The 14,131-nt window shown below is 50.4% G+C and overlaps 1 protein-coding gene across 1 annotated transcript in view; it reads left to right on the top strand.

Moving 5' to 3' along the window:
- The window catches only part of cntnap2a (contactin associated protein 2a), a 2,445,269-nt gene that overhangs the window by 2,161,081 nt on the left and 270,057 nt on the right, over positions 1 to 14,131 (top strand). Inside the window, exon 18 of the mRNA XM_038797786.1 lies at positions 978 to 1,214. Coding sequence (XP_038653714.1) covers positions 978 to 1,214 — 237 coding nt within the window. The remainder of the gene's footprint in view (positions 1 to 977; positions 1,215 to 14,131) is intronic.

Genomic DNA, 14,131 nt, shown 5'->3' with positions numbered 1-14,131 from the left:
ACAGGAGGCATGAGTGAGGGAATGGTGAGGGTTTCCCCATCGGGCTAAACCTGTCCAAAAGCCAAAAGAAGCCCAGCAGATAGATGGGTTCGGAGAAGCTGGAGTTTTCTTGCTCCTGTTTTTCCCCAGTCACCACCCAACCGCTTAAATGCCTGCTGGGGAACCTAACCACAGACTCCAAAAGGGGCCACTGGATAGACAAATCAACCCTCACAGCAGTTGGTCAAGCAGTGATTTCGGTCACCATTGCAGCACAATGAACAAAGTCAGGAGTCGGTGTCTGAATGTGGAAATGTGGTATAGAACTTAAAATCTCTTGAGGCTTCACCCTGCCAGCAAGCTTATTACTCACACCAGGCTTGTGCATGAAATTGTGCCACTTGTGTCATTTCAGTTTAAATCACTGTGAGCTGAATTGTCATGATACCTGTAGCCAAGAAATGTTCCTGAAAAAGAATAAAATCATTCCACTTGTGTTTAAAAATAAAGCAGAATAAACTTGCTGCTCAATTATGGATCCAATTTGTAGATTTAACACATGTGCAACTGATTATAAAGAGACTGTAGAAATAGAAGCTTATTGTGCTATCTTTCCATCCATTTATTGTCTTTCCAATTCTGTGTTCTGGCTTTGGCACCAGAGACATGTTCCTCACTGCATTTCATTCGATTAAAACTTGGATGACATTACTTGGACATCCACTCCGTATTTGATCTTTTACAGAAGATGTGCATGCCCAGGGATAAAAGGGTGTGCTGCTTGTGGATTTGCATCCAAAGCGCCTTCGCAAAAGATTTATACAACTAATGTAAATAATTGCAGAAACTCAACTTGTGCGGAACACGATTTGCTTAAAATTCCACAATCTTTGGCGTCAGTTATGCTGCTATCAGGGCAATTGCAATGTCAAAGCCAATTGTAATCTCTTTTCAATTTAATTTGTGCTTCATTTGATCCATTCAATTTATTTTCACAGGAGCTGCAGGAGGGCAGAGAGGTTATCTTGGATGTATCCGATCTTTAAGGATGAATGGTGTCACTCTCGACCTTGAGGAGAGAGCAAAGATTACTCCAGGGGTAAAACCTGGCTGCTCAGGCCATTGTACCAGTTATGGCATGTACTGTCAAAATGGAGGAAAGTGCGTGGAAAAGTACAATGGCTATTCTTGTGACTGCGTGCAGACTGCATATGATGGTCCCTTCTGTACTAAAGGTATGGTCTTAACTCTAATGGATCTTTTGGCATTGGACTATGGGCGAGATATTCCATACATTGAAAATGAATAGTCAAAATGCTCTCACTGATGTCCTTACAAAACAAGCCATATGGAAAATTGCAGGTTAATACTTAACTTCTTAGTATTATAACAGAATACGCATTAAAAATGTTAAAGCAAAACAACTTTAAGTAAAGTATTGGATCATGATCTGGATAGAATTTAACAGAGAGATGATGCAGTTGGTTGACAGGATGGGTAGCTTAATGGCAGTTACAGTTTAATATAGTAAAATGTAATTAATACGTAGAAATATAGTTATATAATGTCATGTTAAGTATAAAGTATTGGAATACATGATGACATGGTGGCACAGTGGTTTGCACTGCTGTCTCACAGTGTCAGGGACCCAAGTTCAATTCCAACCTTGGGTGACTGTCTTTGTGGAGTTTGCATATTCTCCTCAAGTCTGCATGGGTTTCCTCCAGGTGCTCCAGTTTCCGCCAACAGTCCAAAGATGTGTGGGTTAGGTAGATTTGCCATCGTAAATTGCCTCTTAGTGTCCAGGGATGCGCAGATTAAGTTACAGAGATAGGGCGGAGTGAATAGGGGAATGGACCTTGGGAGAGTGCTACTTCAAAGGGTTGGTGCAGACTCAATGGGCTGAATGGCCTCCTTCTGCACTGAAGGGATTCCATGATTCTATATCTTAAATATTAAGATTTTGAATGCAATAAGAAAGTTATGGGACCTTAAGTCCGAATCCTTGCAGAGTTGTGGTGACTATATAGACATTTAGAAACAGCAGGAGGGACCTGGATCTGGAAGTGCCTCCCCCATTTCCCACAAATCCCATTTTTGTTGGGAGAGCCTAGAGGTGTGGCTTACACATGAGAGAAACCGGAACTCAGCAAGGCCATTTAAACTGGGTTATGAGTTCAAATAGACATAATTTTAATTGTTGCTAAGGTCTTAATCAGCATTGTGGGGGTTATGACTTTTTAGAGTAATCAGAAATGCTGTGGAATGGAAAATCAGGTTTGTAGAACCACCAGGCTGTGAAGCTTTTTAAATCACAGCCCTTTTAAAGTAAAAGGAAGGCTCCCTGTGCCAATGACAACCGGATAGAAAGATCTGGTCAAACCGTTACAATAGCAGTTTGTAGACATTACCCCAAAGGCTATCATTATGTCCTTATTAATAGTTGGCTGCTTGCATACTACCCCTGTCTTCCCCCCCCCCCCCCCCACCCCTCCCCCCGTTGGCTTCAGCTTTGCTTTGTTTTTATTTTCAAGGGGGGGTTACCCCCTCCCTCCTCTTCTTTTCTTTTTGTGGTCTCTCCACCTTCCCTCCGTGTTTGCTCCCACCTCCCATACCCTCCTCCCCGGTTCCGCAGTCCTTTGGTTCCTCATCTATCTTGTTTTTTTATTCTTAACTCCTCGTTGCTGGCCTCAAACAGGTTTTTGGAACAGGCCGCCAAACTGCCCCAACTATCTAGGAAGTCTTCCTCGGACCCTCGGATGGCGTACTTAATCTTCTCCAGGTGGAGAAATTCTGAGAGGGCAGCGAGCCAGTCTGCAGCTGTGGGTGGTGCTGCTGATCGCCAGCTGAGCAGGATTCTCCGGCGTGCGATCAGTGAAGCGAGAGCAAGGGCGTTAGCCCCCTTCCCCATGTGTAGCTCTGGCTGCTCTGATACCCCGAAGATTGCCACTATTGGGCATGGCTTCACCCTCACCCCCCACAACCTTGGACATTGCCTCGGAGAAGGCTGTCCAGAAACCAGCAAGCTTGGGACAAGCGCAGAACATGTGGGTGTGGTTGGCCGGACCCCCTGGCACCTTTCACATTTATCCTCCACCTCCAAGAAGAACCTGCTCATTCGGGTTCTGGTCAGGTGCGCTCTGTGCACCACCTTGAGCTGCATTAGGCTTAGCCTTGCGCAGGAGGAGGTGGAGTTAGCCCTGCTCAGGAGTTAGCCCTGCTCAGCGTTTCGCTCCAGAGTCCCCATCCTACTTCTGAATATTTGGCTGATTTTGACAAGCTATAATTATTTCATTAGGGATTCTAAGTTCACAAATTTATTGGCATTTCAATGAGATTATTAAAGGATTAACTGTCTTTGATGTGGTGTTATGAACACACATCTATTTATTATAGAAGATTAAGTACTTGAGGGGATAAAAATGTTTTGAATAAACTTTTATGAAATGGAGTGTTTCTTTATATTGTAGAGAATGTTATCATAGACATTTAGAACTGTATTTTATTTGATTTCAACATGGCTCCTGAAGTCTGCCCATGCTGAATAACTTGGTGAGTTGGCGTGGAAGGGCAAATGGTGGTGGCTGTGTTGGCTTGAATCAAAAGAATGGTTACAGCAGAAAAGGAGGCTATTCAGCCTGTTGTGTCAGTACCAACTCTCTACAAGCGCAAATCGCCTACTCCCAGTCCACTAAGCACCCCCTCCCCTAACCAGGAGCATGAGGAGTGAGGTTCAGAGGATCTAATATTTAACAAATCAATTGGGGCTAAGGCCTGCCTTGGCATTCAGCCACCACTGTGGCCACCTCCAATTTGTTTATGGATGCAGGGGGTCTGACTCCATCCCACAACCCCGCCTCCTCCCCCCAACTCCCAACTCCCCTGGGGTGAAGATCCTGTCAATCATGGTGAGTTTCTCCTGAGATGTGTGTGGTGGTATGGATATGAGCACTGCCATTGGTGCAGAGCACTGGCTTCCCATTGGCTCTGGCTGGTCATGTGCATCTCGTCCGATTGGTTGGGACTAGTCATGTGACTGCTCTCCAATTGGTCGAGAGGCGGAGGCGGGGTAGAAGTACCCAGAGTTCCCGGCAGTCGGTCATTCTCTGTAGTCGACCACCGGGCTAACAACTAGCTGATTAAAGCCACAGTTCTGATCCTAAATGTGTCTTGAGTCGAATTGATGGTACATCCATTTAATCAGCTAGAATTTTGGAATGGAGCTTTGCATCAAGCCTGACTGCCTCCGCACCAGCCCGCATGCTGCAAATGCGTCTGCAACCTTTAAACACTGGCAGGCGTGTTTTAATAGTTACCTGACGACTGCAGCCGGCAAGCCCACCAAGGAGCAGAAACTCCACATCCTCCACTCATGCGTGGGCACATCGGTCTACGCAATGATTGAAGACGAAGGTGATTTTGATGCGGCCATGGAGATTCTCAAAGGACACTTTCTCCGGCCGGTCAACGAAGTTTACGCACGGCATCTCCTGATGACCAGACAACAGTTCCCTGGTGAGTCCCTCGACGGGTTTTACCAGGCCCTCGCAGCTCTAGGGAGAACGTGCGCATGTCTCCAAGTTTCGGCGACTGAGCACATGGAACTTCTAATCAGAGACGCTTACGTTGCTGGCCTGCAGTCTCCTATCCACCAACGATTGCTAGAGAAGAACACCCTCAGCCTAGCTGAGGCACGGACTCTGGCAACCTCCCTGGAGGTTGCTGACCTGAACGCCCGCGCATACGCCCCCGGCCACGCAGCAGCCGCGCATACGCCCCCTGTACTTCATGGCACATGCCACCCCCATCCTCGGTGGGCCCCGACCCCCCCGCCCCAAGGCTGCACCGCGGGTCACTTCGATAAACTAGCGGGGCCCCGTTGCTATTTCTGTGGCCTCTCTAAGCACCCCAGCCCGCACTGCCCGGCCCGCTCCGCTCTGTGTAAGAGCTTCGGGAAGAAGGGCCACTATGCGATGGTCTGCCAGACCACGTCGGTCGCTGCTGTCCCGCGCAGCGACCGCGGATGGCCCCCCGTGCCCACCTCAGGGCCCCACGCCGCGCACCAACCTCTCCGACCCGCCTCCCGGCTCCCGCAACGGCCCCACGGTCCTCCCGACCCGCGCCCCCAGCTGCCCTGAGCGGCTCGCGGACGCCGCTGACACTGCCCCCAGCCGCCATGAGGCTCCCATGGGCGCCGCCATCTTGGGCCCCGGACACCATGTACGGGCCATGGGCGCCGCCATCTTGGGGCCCCGACTCCACGTGCGGGTCCTGGGCGCTGCCATCTTGGATCAACTCGGAAGGCTCTGCAAGCGACTACTCGGCCACTGAAGAGGATCTGGAACTCTCACCACGACTGGCTTCCATCAAGCTCGACCAGTCGTACCCACGCTCACTCGCCAAGACTACAACGACGGTGCAGCTCAACGGACACAAAACAAGGTGCCTGCTGGACTCCGGGAGCACAGAAAGTTTCGTCCACCGCGACACGGTAAGACGCTGCGCGCTCCCCATCCACCCAGTTAAACATAAAATTGAATTGGCCTCAGGTTCGCATTCCGTCCAAATCACCGGGTGCTGCATAGCGGACCTCACAGTCCAGGGGAGGGTTTTCAAAAATTTAAAACTCCTCATTCTCCCACGCCTATGCGCTCTGGCACTCTTGGGCCTGGACTTCCAGTGCAACCTGCAGAGTTTGACCTTTCAATTCGGCGGCCCTATTCCTCCTCTTACTGTTTGCAGCCTCGCGTCCCTCAAAGTGGACCCCCCTTCCTTGTTTGCTAATCTCACCCCAGATTGTAAACCTGTCGCCACTCGGAGCAGACGTTACAGTGCCCAGGACCGGACCTTCATCGGGTCCGAGGTCCAGAGGCTCCTTAAGGAAAGAGTGATCGAGGCCAGTAACAGTCACTGGCGAGCTCAAGTGCTGGTAGTTCGGACTGGGGAGAAAAACCGGATGGTCATCGATTACAGTCAGACCATCAACAGGTTTACGCAGCTGGACACGTATCCTCTCCCCCGTATTTCCCACCTGATTAACAGGATCGCGAAGTACAAAGTCTTCTCCATGGTGGACCTTAAGTCCGCCTACCACCAGCTCCCCATCCGCGCGAGTGACCGAAAGTACACCGCGTTTGAGGCAGATGGGCGCCTCTACCACTTCCTCAGGGTTCCATTCGGTGTCACAAATGGAGTCTCGGTCTTCCAACGGGAGATGGACCGAATGGTCGACAAGCACGGTTTACGGGCCACCTTCCCGTATCTCGATAACGTCACCATCTGCGGCCATGACTAGCAGGACCACGACATCATCCTCCAAAAATTCCTCTGAACCGCAAAACTCCTTAATTTAACTTACAGTAAGGTTAAGTGCGTGTTTAGCACCGACCGTCGAGCCATCCTTGGCTACGTAGTGCGTAACGGAGTGATAGACTCCGATCCCGAACGCATGCGCCCCCTGATGGAACTTCCCCTCCCCAACTCCCTCAAATCCCTCAAACGCTGCCTGGGCTTCTTCTCAGATTATGCCCAGTGGGTCCCCAACTACGCAGACAAAGCCCGCCCCCTCATCCAGTCCACCACCTTTCCCCTGTCGATGGAGGCCCGCCAGACCTTTAGCCGCATCAAAGCGGATATCGCAAAGGCCACGATGCATGCTATCGACGAGTCCCTCCCATTTCAGGTCGGGAGCGACGCGTCCAATGTAGCTCTGGCGGCCACCCTGAACCAAGCGGGCAGACCAGTGGCCTTTTTTTTACGAACCCTCCACGCTTCCAAAATCCGCCATTCCTCGGTGGAAAAGGAGGCACAGGCCATAGTCGAAGCTGTGCGATACTGGAGGCACTATCTGGCCGGCAGAAGGTTTACCCACCTCACAATGCACAGAGGGGCAAGATCAAGAATGACAAGATCTTGCGGTGGCGGATCGAGTTGTCCACGTACAACTACGATATCTTGTATCATCCTGGGAAGGTCAACGGGCCTTCCGATGCCCTATCCCGCGGTGCCAGCGCGCAGATTGACCGCCTCCGCTCCCTCCACACGGACCTCTGCCATCCAGGGGTCACCCGTTTCTACCATTTTATTAAGACCCGCAACCTGCCCTACTCCGTCGAAGTCAGGACTGTCACGAGGGACTGCCACGTCTGCGCCGAGTGCAATACGCACTTTTACCGCCCCGAACGAGCGCATCTGAACAAGGCATCCCGCCCCTTTGAACGTTTCAGTATAGACTTCAAGTGTCCCCTCCCCTCCAATAACCGTAACACATATTTCCTGAGTGTTATTGACGAGTACTCCCGCTTCCCTTTCGCCATTCCCTGTCCTGACATGACCACAACAACCGTCATAAAGGCCCTCCTATCCATCTTCTCCCTGTTCGGTTACCCCGCGTACATCCACAGCGACCGGGGATCCTCTTTTATGAGTGACGAACTGCGTCAGTTCCTGCTCAGCAGGGGCATAGCCTCTAGCAGGACGACCTGTTATAACCCCCGGGGTAACGGTCTGGTCGAGCGGGAGAATGGCACCATTTGGAAGACCATCCTGCTGGCCCTATGGTCCAGAGATCTCCCTATTCCCCGTTGGCAAGAAGTCATTCCCGACGCCCTGCATTCAATCCCGTCTCTCCTCTGTACTACCACTAATCAAACACCTCATGAATGTCGTTTTCCCCAGGAAGTCGTCCTCAGGATCCCCTCTCCCGACCTGGCTGGCCACCCCCGGGCCCATCTTGCTCCAGAAGCATGTGCGGGTGCACAAGTTCGACCCGTTGGTTGAGCGAGTCCAGTTACTCCACGCCAACCCGCAATATGCGTACGTGGAGTATCCCGACGGTTGGCAGGATACGGTCTCGCTCCGGGACCTGGCACCCGCCGGCGTGCGGCCTTCTTCCCCTACACCAACACCTCCCCCCAACTCCAATTCCCCCCGCGCCCCCACGACCCAGCGCACATGCCCCCTCTTCCCCGATTACAGCGTCTCCACCACCGGCCCGGGGTATGGAGTCATATCTACGACCGACGCTCCCGGAGGCAAGGACGACCATCGGCCTGACGTCACCGGCTCCAATGCGACGGTCCTCCAGAACACCACGGGCACCCGACAGGCTGATCGTCTCCATCTAATGCGGCCATGGGACTTTTCTGGACATTTCGTGTTATTCTGTTGTTATTAGTAGTAGTAGTATTGTTTTGCCACTTTTTTTGGACATTTTTGTGTTATTCTGTTGTTATTAGTAGTAGTATTGTTTTGCCACGAGCCAGTGGGCAGCTCACCCCTATCGATTTTCGCTGCTCATACCACCAGTCCTCGGACCCCTGCCCCCCCTCTCTCCCACTTACCCCCCCCTTCTTTCTCCACAAGGGGTGAATGTGGTGGTATGGATATGAGCACTGTCATTGGTGCAGAGCACTAGCTTCCCATTTGCTCTGGCTGGTCATGTGCCTCTCGTCCGATTGGTTGGGACTAGTCATGTGACTGTTCTCCAATTGGTCGAGAGGCAAGTAGGCCCTGCCTCCGATGCGGGGTATAAGTACCCAGTGTTCCCGGCGGTCGGTCATTCTCTGTAGTCGACCACCGGGCTAACAACTAGCTGATTAAAGCCACAGTTCGGATCCTAAATGTGTCTTGAGTCGAATTGATGGTACATCAATGTGTGTGGTAAGCCACAAAATTTCTTGATTCCCGCTACCCAAATCAGGAGTGATAATCTAGTCTTTAGTATTCAACGCTCATTAAAGGTAGGAACTAAAGATACTGAGTCCTTTGTTTTGTACATAGTGGCAGAGAATTCAAAATCAACAAGCTAATCTTGAACTTGTACAAGATCTTAGGCCACAGTTGTACAAAGGTTTTGAGCATGAAGGATAGAAAAAAAATTCAGACATGACAACATAGATTCCAAACATGTTATCAGCAATAAGAGTTTGCAGCTAGCAGGTTGGGAAGGTTACGTGGTGAGTAGTTAGAGGGTTTCAAAATTATGAAAAGTTATGATAAGGTAAAAAGTGATGGAATGTTGTCGCTGGTGAGCAAGAGAGTAATGAAGGAGCACAGATTTAAAGGTAAGCATAAAAAGAATTAAAGGGGAGGTTAGAAGAAAAAAAGTGCCTTCACATATTGCTTAGAAGTGTTTGCGACATTACACTGTTGAAGCAAAGTTCATAAATTATTTTCAAAGGGAACTAGTTGTTGAAAGAAAAAGAGTGACACTAGAGATTATGGACAGCAAGAAGGAGACTCAGATTACATTAGATAGCTCACAGAGGTATTTACAACACAGTTCATTGTGCTCATGTGGAGAAAATTACCAGAATGGACTTGCTGGGCCAGATAGCATGTTTGGGTGAGGTAGCATTCTATAATTCTATTCCCACATTTCAGGTTTCTCAGTTTTCCTTCAACTTATCAGAAACGTTATGTACCTGTTAATGAATCCGATAACACACTATTTTCTGCTTTGAAAATGCCTGTTAATGCATGTTTAAGTATTCACAATGAATTTTATAGAACCTTTTCCAGTTATACAACACTCTGAAAATTATTTTTCAACTTAACCTCTTGAGCATTGTTCATTTCTTTTGCTGCAGATAGCCATGATATAAATGGATATTTAATTCTGAATATTATCATTGATTATAAGTACTTTGGCCAGAGACCTATTTACATATTTTGATTATTTTGAGCATTTGAATAATGTTCTTGCCAATATTAAAAGAGTCCAATTAAAATGAACTAAGGACATTTTTTTTAAATTTCACATCAGGAATTGAGGTCTCAAACTTTGACATTTCCTTTGATTGCAATTGTCATAGGAGATCAGTCAAACTCACCATAAGCCACATATTTTGGAGAAACTATATGATCGTGCTTTGCTGTATTTCCTTAAATAAATGTCAGGCAGTGCAGAGAAGTGTTTAAATCACTGCAGTATATTACTAAGAATTACCAAATGTATGAATGTAATTCAAACATATTTCAATTAAAGCTGTTCTCTGTAAATGTGCTTTCGGGTGTTGTACAGTAGAGTCCAGTTTGACACATACATTTAGAATCTAGCTAGGTGGTTATTCCCCTTAGGTACAGATATAAATATTATTCTGCCCTTATCCATTCAATCCACAGATTGTACTCCAACATGTAATAGACAGCCATTGCTTTGTTGATTTCTTGTAAGTTAGTAAGTGCGATCTAATTGTTTGACCCAGAGACCACAAAGAATAATGAGTTAAAACCTCACTTAGATGATGTTTAATTCATTACAATAAAACTGATTCATCTTCATTATCACTGCCACAAATATTAACTAAAAATATATTGTTCAGTCAAAGCATGAAACAGAAAGTTGGATTTAATAGTCCACATGTAATAGTTTACTTGACAGTAGGAAATTTGTGCGATAAGAAACAGATATGAGGGACAATCTCGCTTCTTCTATGTTTCCACTTTATTTTATCAGCGGCGGGCTGGATTCTCCGCCCCGCCGCGCCACATTTCTGCCCCGACCCATCGGCAGGATTCTCCGCTGCGCTGGCCCGTCAATGGAGTTTCCCATTGTGGGGCAGCCCCATGCCATCGGGAAACCCCCGGGTGCTGGCATTACGGAGAATCACGCCCCCCTGTAACTTTTTCCAAATCCTTACAACCCTCTGAGAATTCCACCGTCTTCCAACTTTAGCCATTTGAGCATCCCGTAAGTCATTGCATCACAGAATTGATGGTCAAGCATTCAGCCATCTCGGCCCTAAGCTGCAAAATTCCCTCCCTTAACCTCTCTGCAACATAGCCACTATCTTCTCTTTTAAGATTCTTCTTCCAACCTACTATTTTGACCAGGTTTTTAATGATCCTTCCTTATATCGTTAGCTTGATTCAACATGAGGAGATGAAAGAGCAGGTATTGCATTTCCTGAGCTTGCATGGAAAAGGCCATTGAGAAAGGAAGCGGGTGTTGGGGCTGATGGAAGAGTGGGCCAAAGTGCCGCAGAGGGAATGGTTCCTTTAGTGATCAACAGGAAGAGGAGTGCATGATGCCTGCCCCAGTGTGAAATCACTGAGAGGTCTGAGTGGGCGGGAACCCAGACTGAATCCCATACCTGCAATGGGCCCCCCGCCCTGCCTAAAAATCCTCCTGCGGGGGAGCGTGAAATTCTGCCCCATAGTTCTGGACAAAATCAATAGTCATTTGGACAGGATAATCAAAGAAAGCTAGCATGGATTATTTAAGACATGTTTAACTAACTTGCTGAAGTTTTTTGAAGTGGAATTGAAACATTGATAAGGGCCATTCTGCTGATGTAGTGTGTATGGATTTTCAAAAGGCAATTGATACAGTGTCACAGAACAGGTTTATGAGTAAAATCCTAGGCAATGGTATAAAAGGGAAATTAGGCATTTGGTTAAGAAATTGGCTGAGTGACAGGAAACAGAAAGCCGTCACTGTGGTAAAATGTTAATTGATCTCCTTAACCAGTCCCCACAGATTCACATCGCAAATCATTGTTTGCCAGCTGATTCGCCCGGGACCACGCTCACCAGCCCTCTGCTAATAGTGGCAGCAGCACTTAAACGGCTCCTGCACAGCCGACCCATTCCGCTTGCAGCCGTGCAGCCACGGAGACGAGCCCCATGCTTTGGCGACACCGACCTGGAACGATTGCGAGACGCCAGTGGAGGCCAAATGGGATACCCTGTTCCCCCGGTGGTCCAGGAGGGTCAGCCACATGACAGCCACCGCCACCTGGGAGGAAGTGACAGCGGGTATCAGCTTGGGGAGCGTGACAAGGAGGACTGGCACCCTGTGCCGCAAGTAGGTCAATGGCCTCCACCGGACTGCTTGGTTCAGTTTGCACAGGACACCCAAACACCCCCCCCCCCCCCCATACTCTCCAACATCTCCCCGTACTCTCCATCTCCCAAAGTCCTTCCCAGCCCCTCCCACCCTACGATGAACGACACGTGTGGCTAACAATGCCCCCTCTTGTGCTCCCTCGGGAGAAGTTGGCCCACAACCGACGGGAGAGGGCCTCGACGGGCGGTGGGGTGCCGGACATCAGAGTCCCCACCCCCCAGGAAGAACAGGCTCTGGGGATCGCTGGGGCGGTCGAGGACCAAGCAGTGACCATGGTAGAGGTTGTCATATGGTGCAGTGGTGAGGATCCACCAGCCCCCACCCAGGTGACCTGTCAAATGTGAGTTGTTAATGCCATACACACTGACCCATCCCTCCCACTGGCCACATGTCCATTCTCCAGCAGGACCTACAGCTGATGGTGCCAACCCATCTCCCCCTCCTCCCCCCCATGGCTCTCATGGAGAACACTTCGGAGGAGAGCTCCAACGATGCCACCATAATAGTCGGGGCACAGCTGTCATTCCCCACCCTTCAGCAGTGCAGAGACACACATCTCAATGGGCAAATGTAGTAGACAGGCTTCTGGTGCACAAACTGATGAGAATCACACAGTTGGTGATGTACATCAGGGTGTTCCTGCCTCCAGTCAGAAGTCTGCTGGGTCCCAGTCAGATGCTGAGCCTCTGGACCAGGTATTCCCGGAGCTGATGCAGAAACAAGGGGATACCGCCACCTCCACTCATGCTGTCATAGTGGACACCTCCAGTCATGCAGCTGACGCCGAGCACCAGAGGAGATTCAGAGGAGGATGTCAGTGGCACTCCAGAAGGTCCTAATCCAATTGGAGGAGTCCCAGAGGCTAAAGGGGCAGGATATGGTGTCAGAAATCCGTGGCACTGAGGCCAACACTGCTAGGGTGGCAGCCCCAGTGGAGCGCCTGGTGCTCGACATCAGCAACATGAGTGGAGGTGTCCAAGGAGTGGCTCAGTCGGTGACGGCCTGGCTGTGCACCTCACCAGCCTGTCCGAGTTACCCAGTACCAGATGAACTTTGATGAGACACTGTGGAGCATTTCCCTGTTTCAGGTGGGTATCGCCAAGGCACTGCGGAGCATGTCGCGGTCACTGGGGCCGTATCCCAGTCACTGAGGGGCATTGCCAAGGGCATCGATACAAAACGGTGGACACTGGGGAGCAGCCAGGACTGGCAGAGCCAGATGACACGGGGCAGCTGGGGATCGATGCAGCTGCCCCCACGTCCCGAGGTGCATCCGAGGGGAAGACCCAATAGGCACCGACTGGGAGGAGGGGGTGCTGAGTGTCAACCCGGAGCCATCCTAAGGCATGGCAATGGCGGCCGCCAGCTCCCCTGAGTTCCACAGCCTGACAACGGCACATGTTGCAGTCAGAATCCGCTACAGTGCAGCATGGCGGATCATGTGTGCCAGGTCCCTCCAGTCTCAGATCCCCCAGAGGTCACCCACCAGAGGTATGGAATGCCACGGGCTGCGATAGGCAGCAAGCTGCCTCCACCTCTGAGGATGCACCTAGACGTAGTGGTAGAGCACAGAAGGCTAGGCACGTCGAGGATCACGGAGAGGGCACTGGAGGGGTGGGGGCAGAGGGTAAGTGGGGTGGAATTGGGATAGAGGGTAAGGAGGCTGAAGGATAGAAAGGTGTGGAGCTCTGGAAGGGTTGGGGTGAGTGGGGCGGCACTATCAGAAGAATGGGGCAGTTGGGGACACTTCTGTTCACCATTGAAGCTTGTTGGCCTCAATCGGTATGATGCCTCTGGCACTTTGTTCGGCAAAGCAGGCCAGGTACCAATCCCATGGCCCATCTCCCCAGTCATGGGGGTCCTTGGCTCCTTCCAGCACCCCCCACCCCACTTGACAACCTACTTGCAGGTGATGGGTGTGAGCGAGCACTCCACAGAGAGGCAGGGGTCAGACACTGGCATAGATTGAGGAGCACCAGCGCTCAGTGGGTTATCATCACCCCTCACCCCCATCCGGGACAGTGACCCGCCAATAGTGCTAACGCAGTCCCAGTAGGCTAGAATGATGCAACACAGAACCTGGGAGGATGGGAATGGCAGTGGGGGGGGGGGGGGGGGGGGGGGGAGGGGATTGGAGGAGGAAGTTGGGGGGGGGGGGAGGGGGGGGGATTGGAGGAGGAAGTTGGATGGGAGGATGCAGAGGGATGAGGGGGAATGACGGACGAGGCCACGTCCTATGTGAAGCGGGTAAGGAAGAGGGCCCACTAGGCCCTCCATGCTTGCTGGACCCTCGCTGCTGCC

Source organism: Scyliorhinus canicula, chromosome 5 (genome assembly GCF_902713615.1).
Source record: "Scyliorhinus canicula chromosome 5, sScyCan1.1, whole genome shotgun sequence".
In the NCBI taxonomy this organism is placed as follows: Eukaryota; Metazoa; Chordata; class Chondrichthyes; order Carcharhiniformes; family Scyliorhinidae; genus Scyliorhinus; species Scyliorhinus canicula.
Note: the sequence above shows the minus strand (reverse complement) of the source record. Positions and strands in the feature narration are given on the sequence as shown.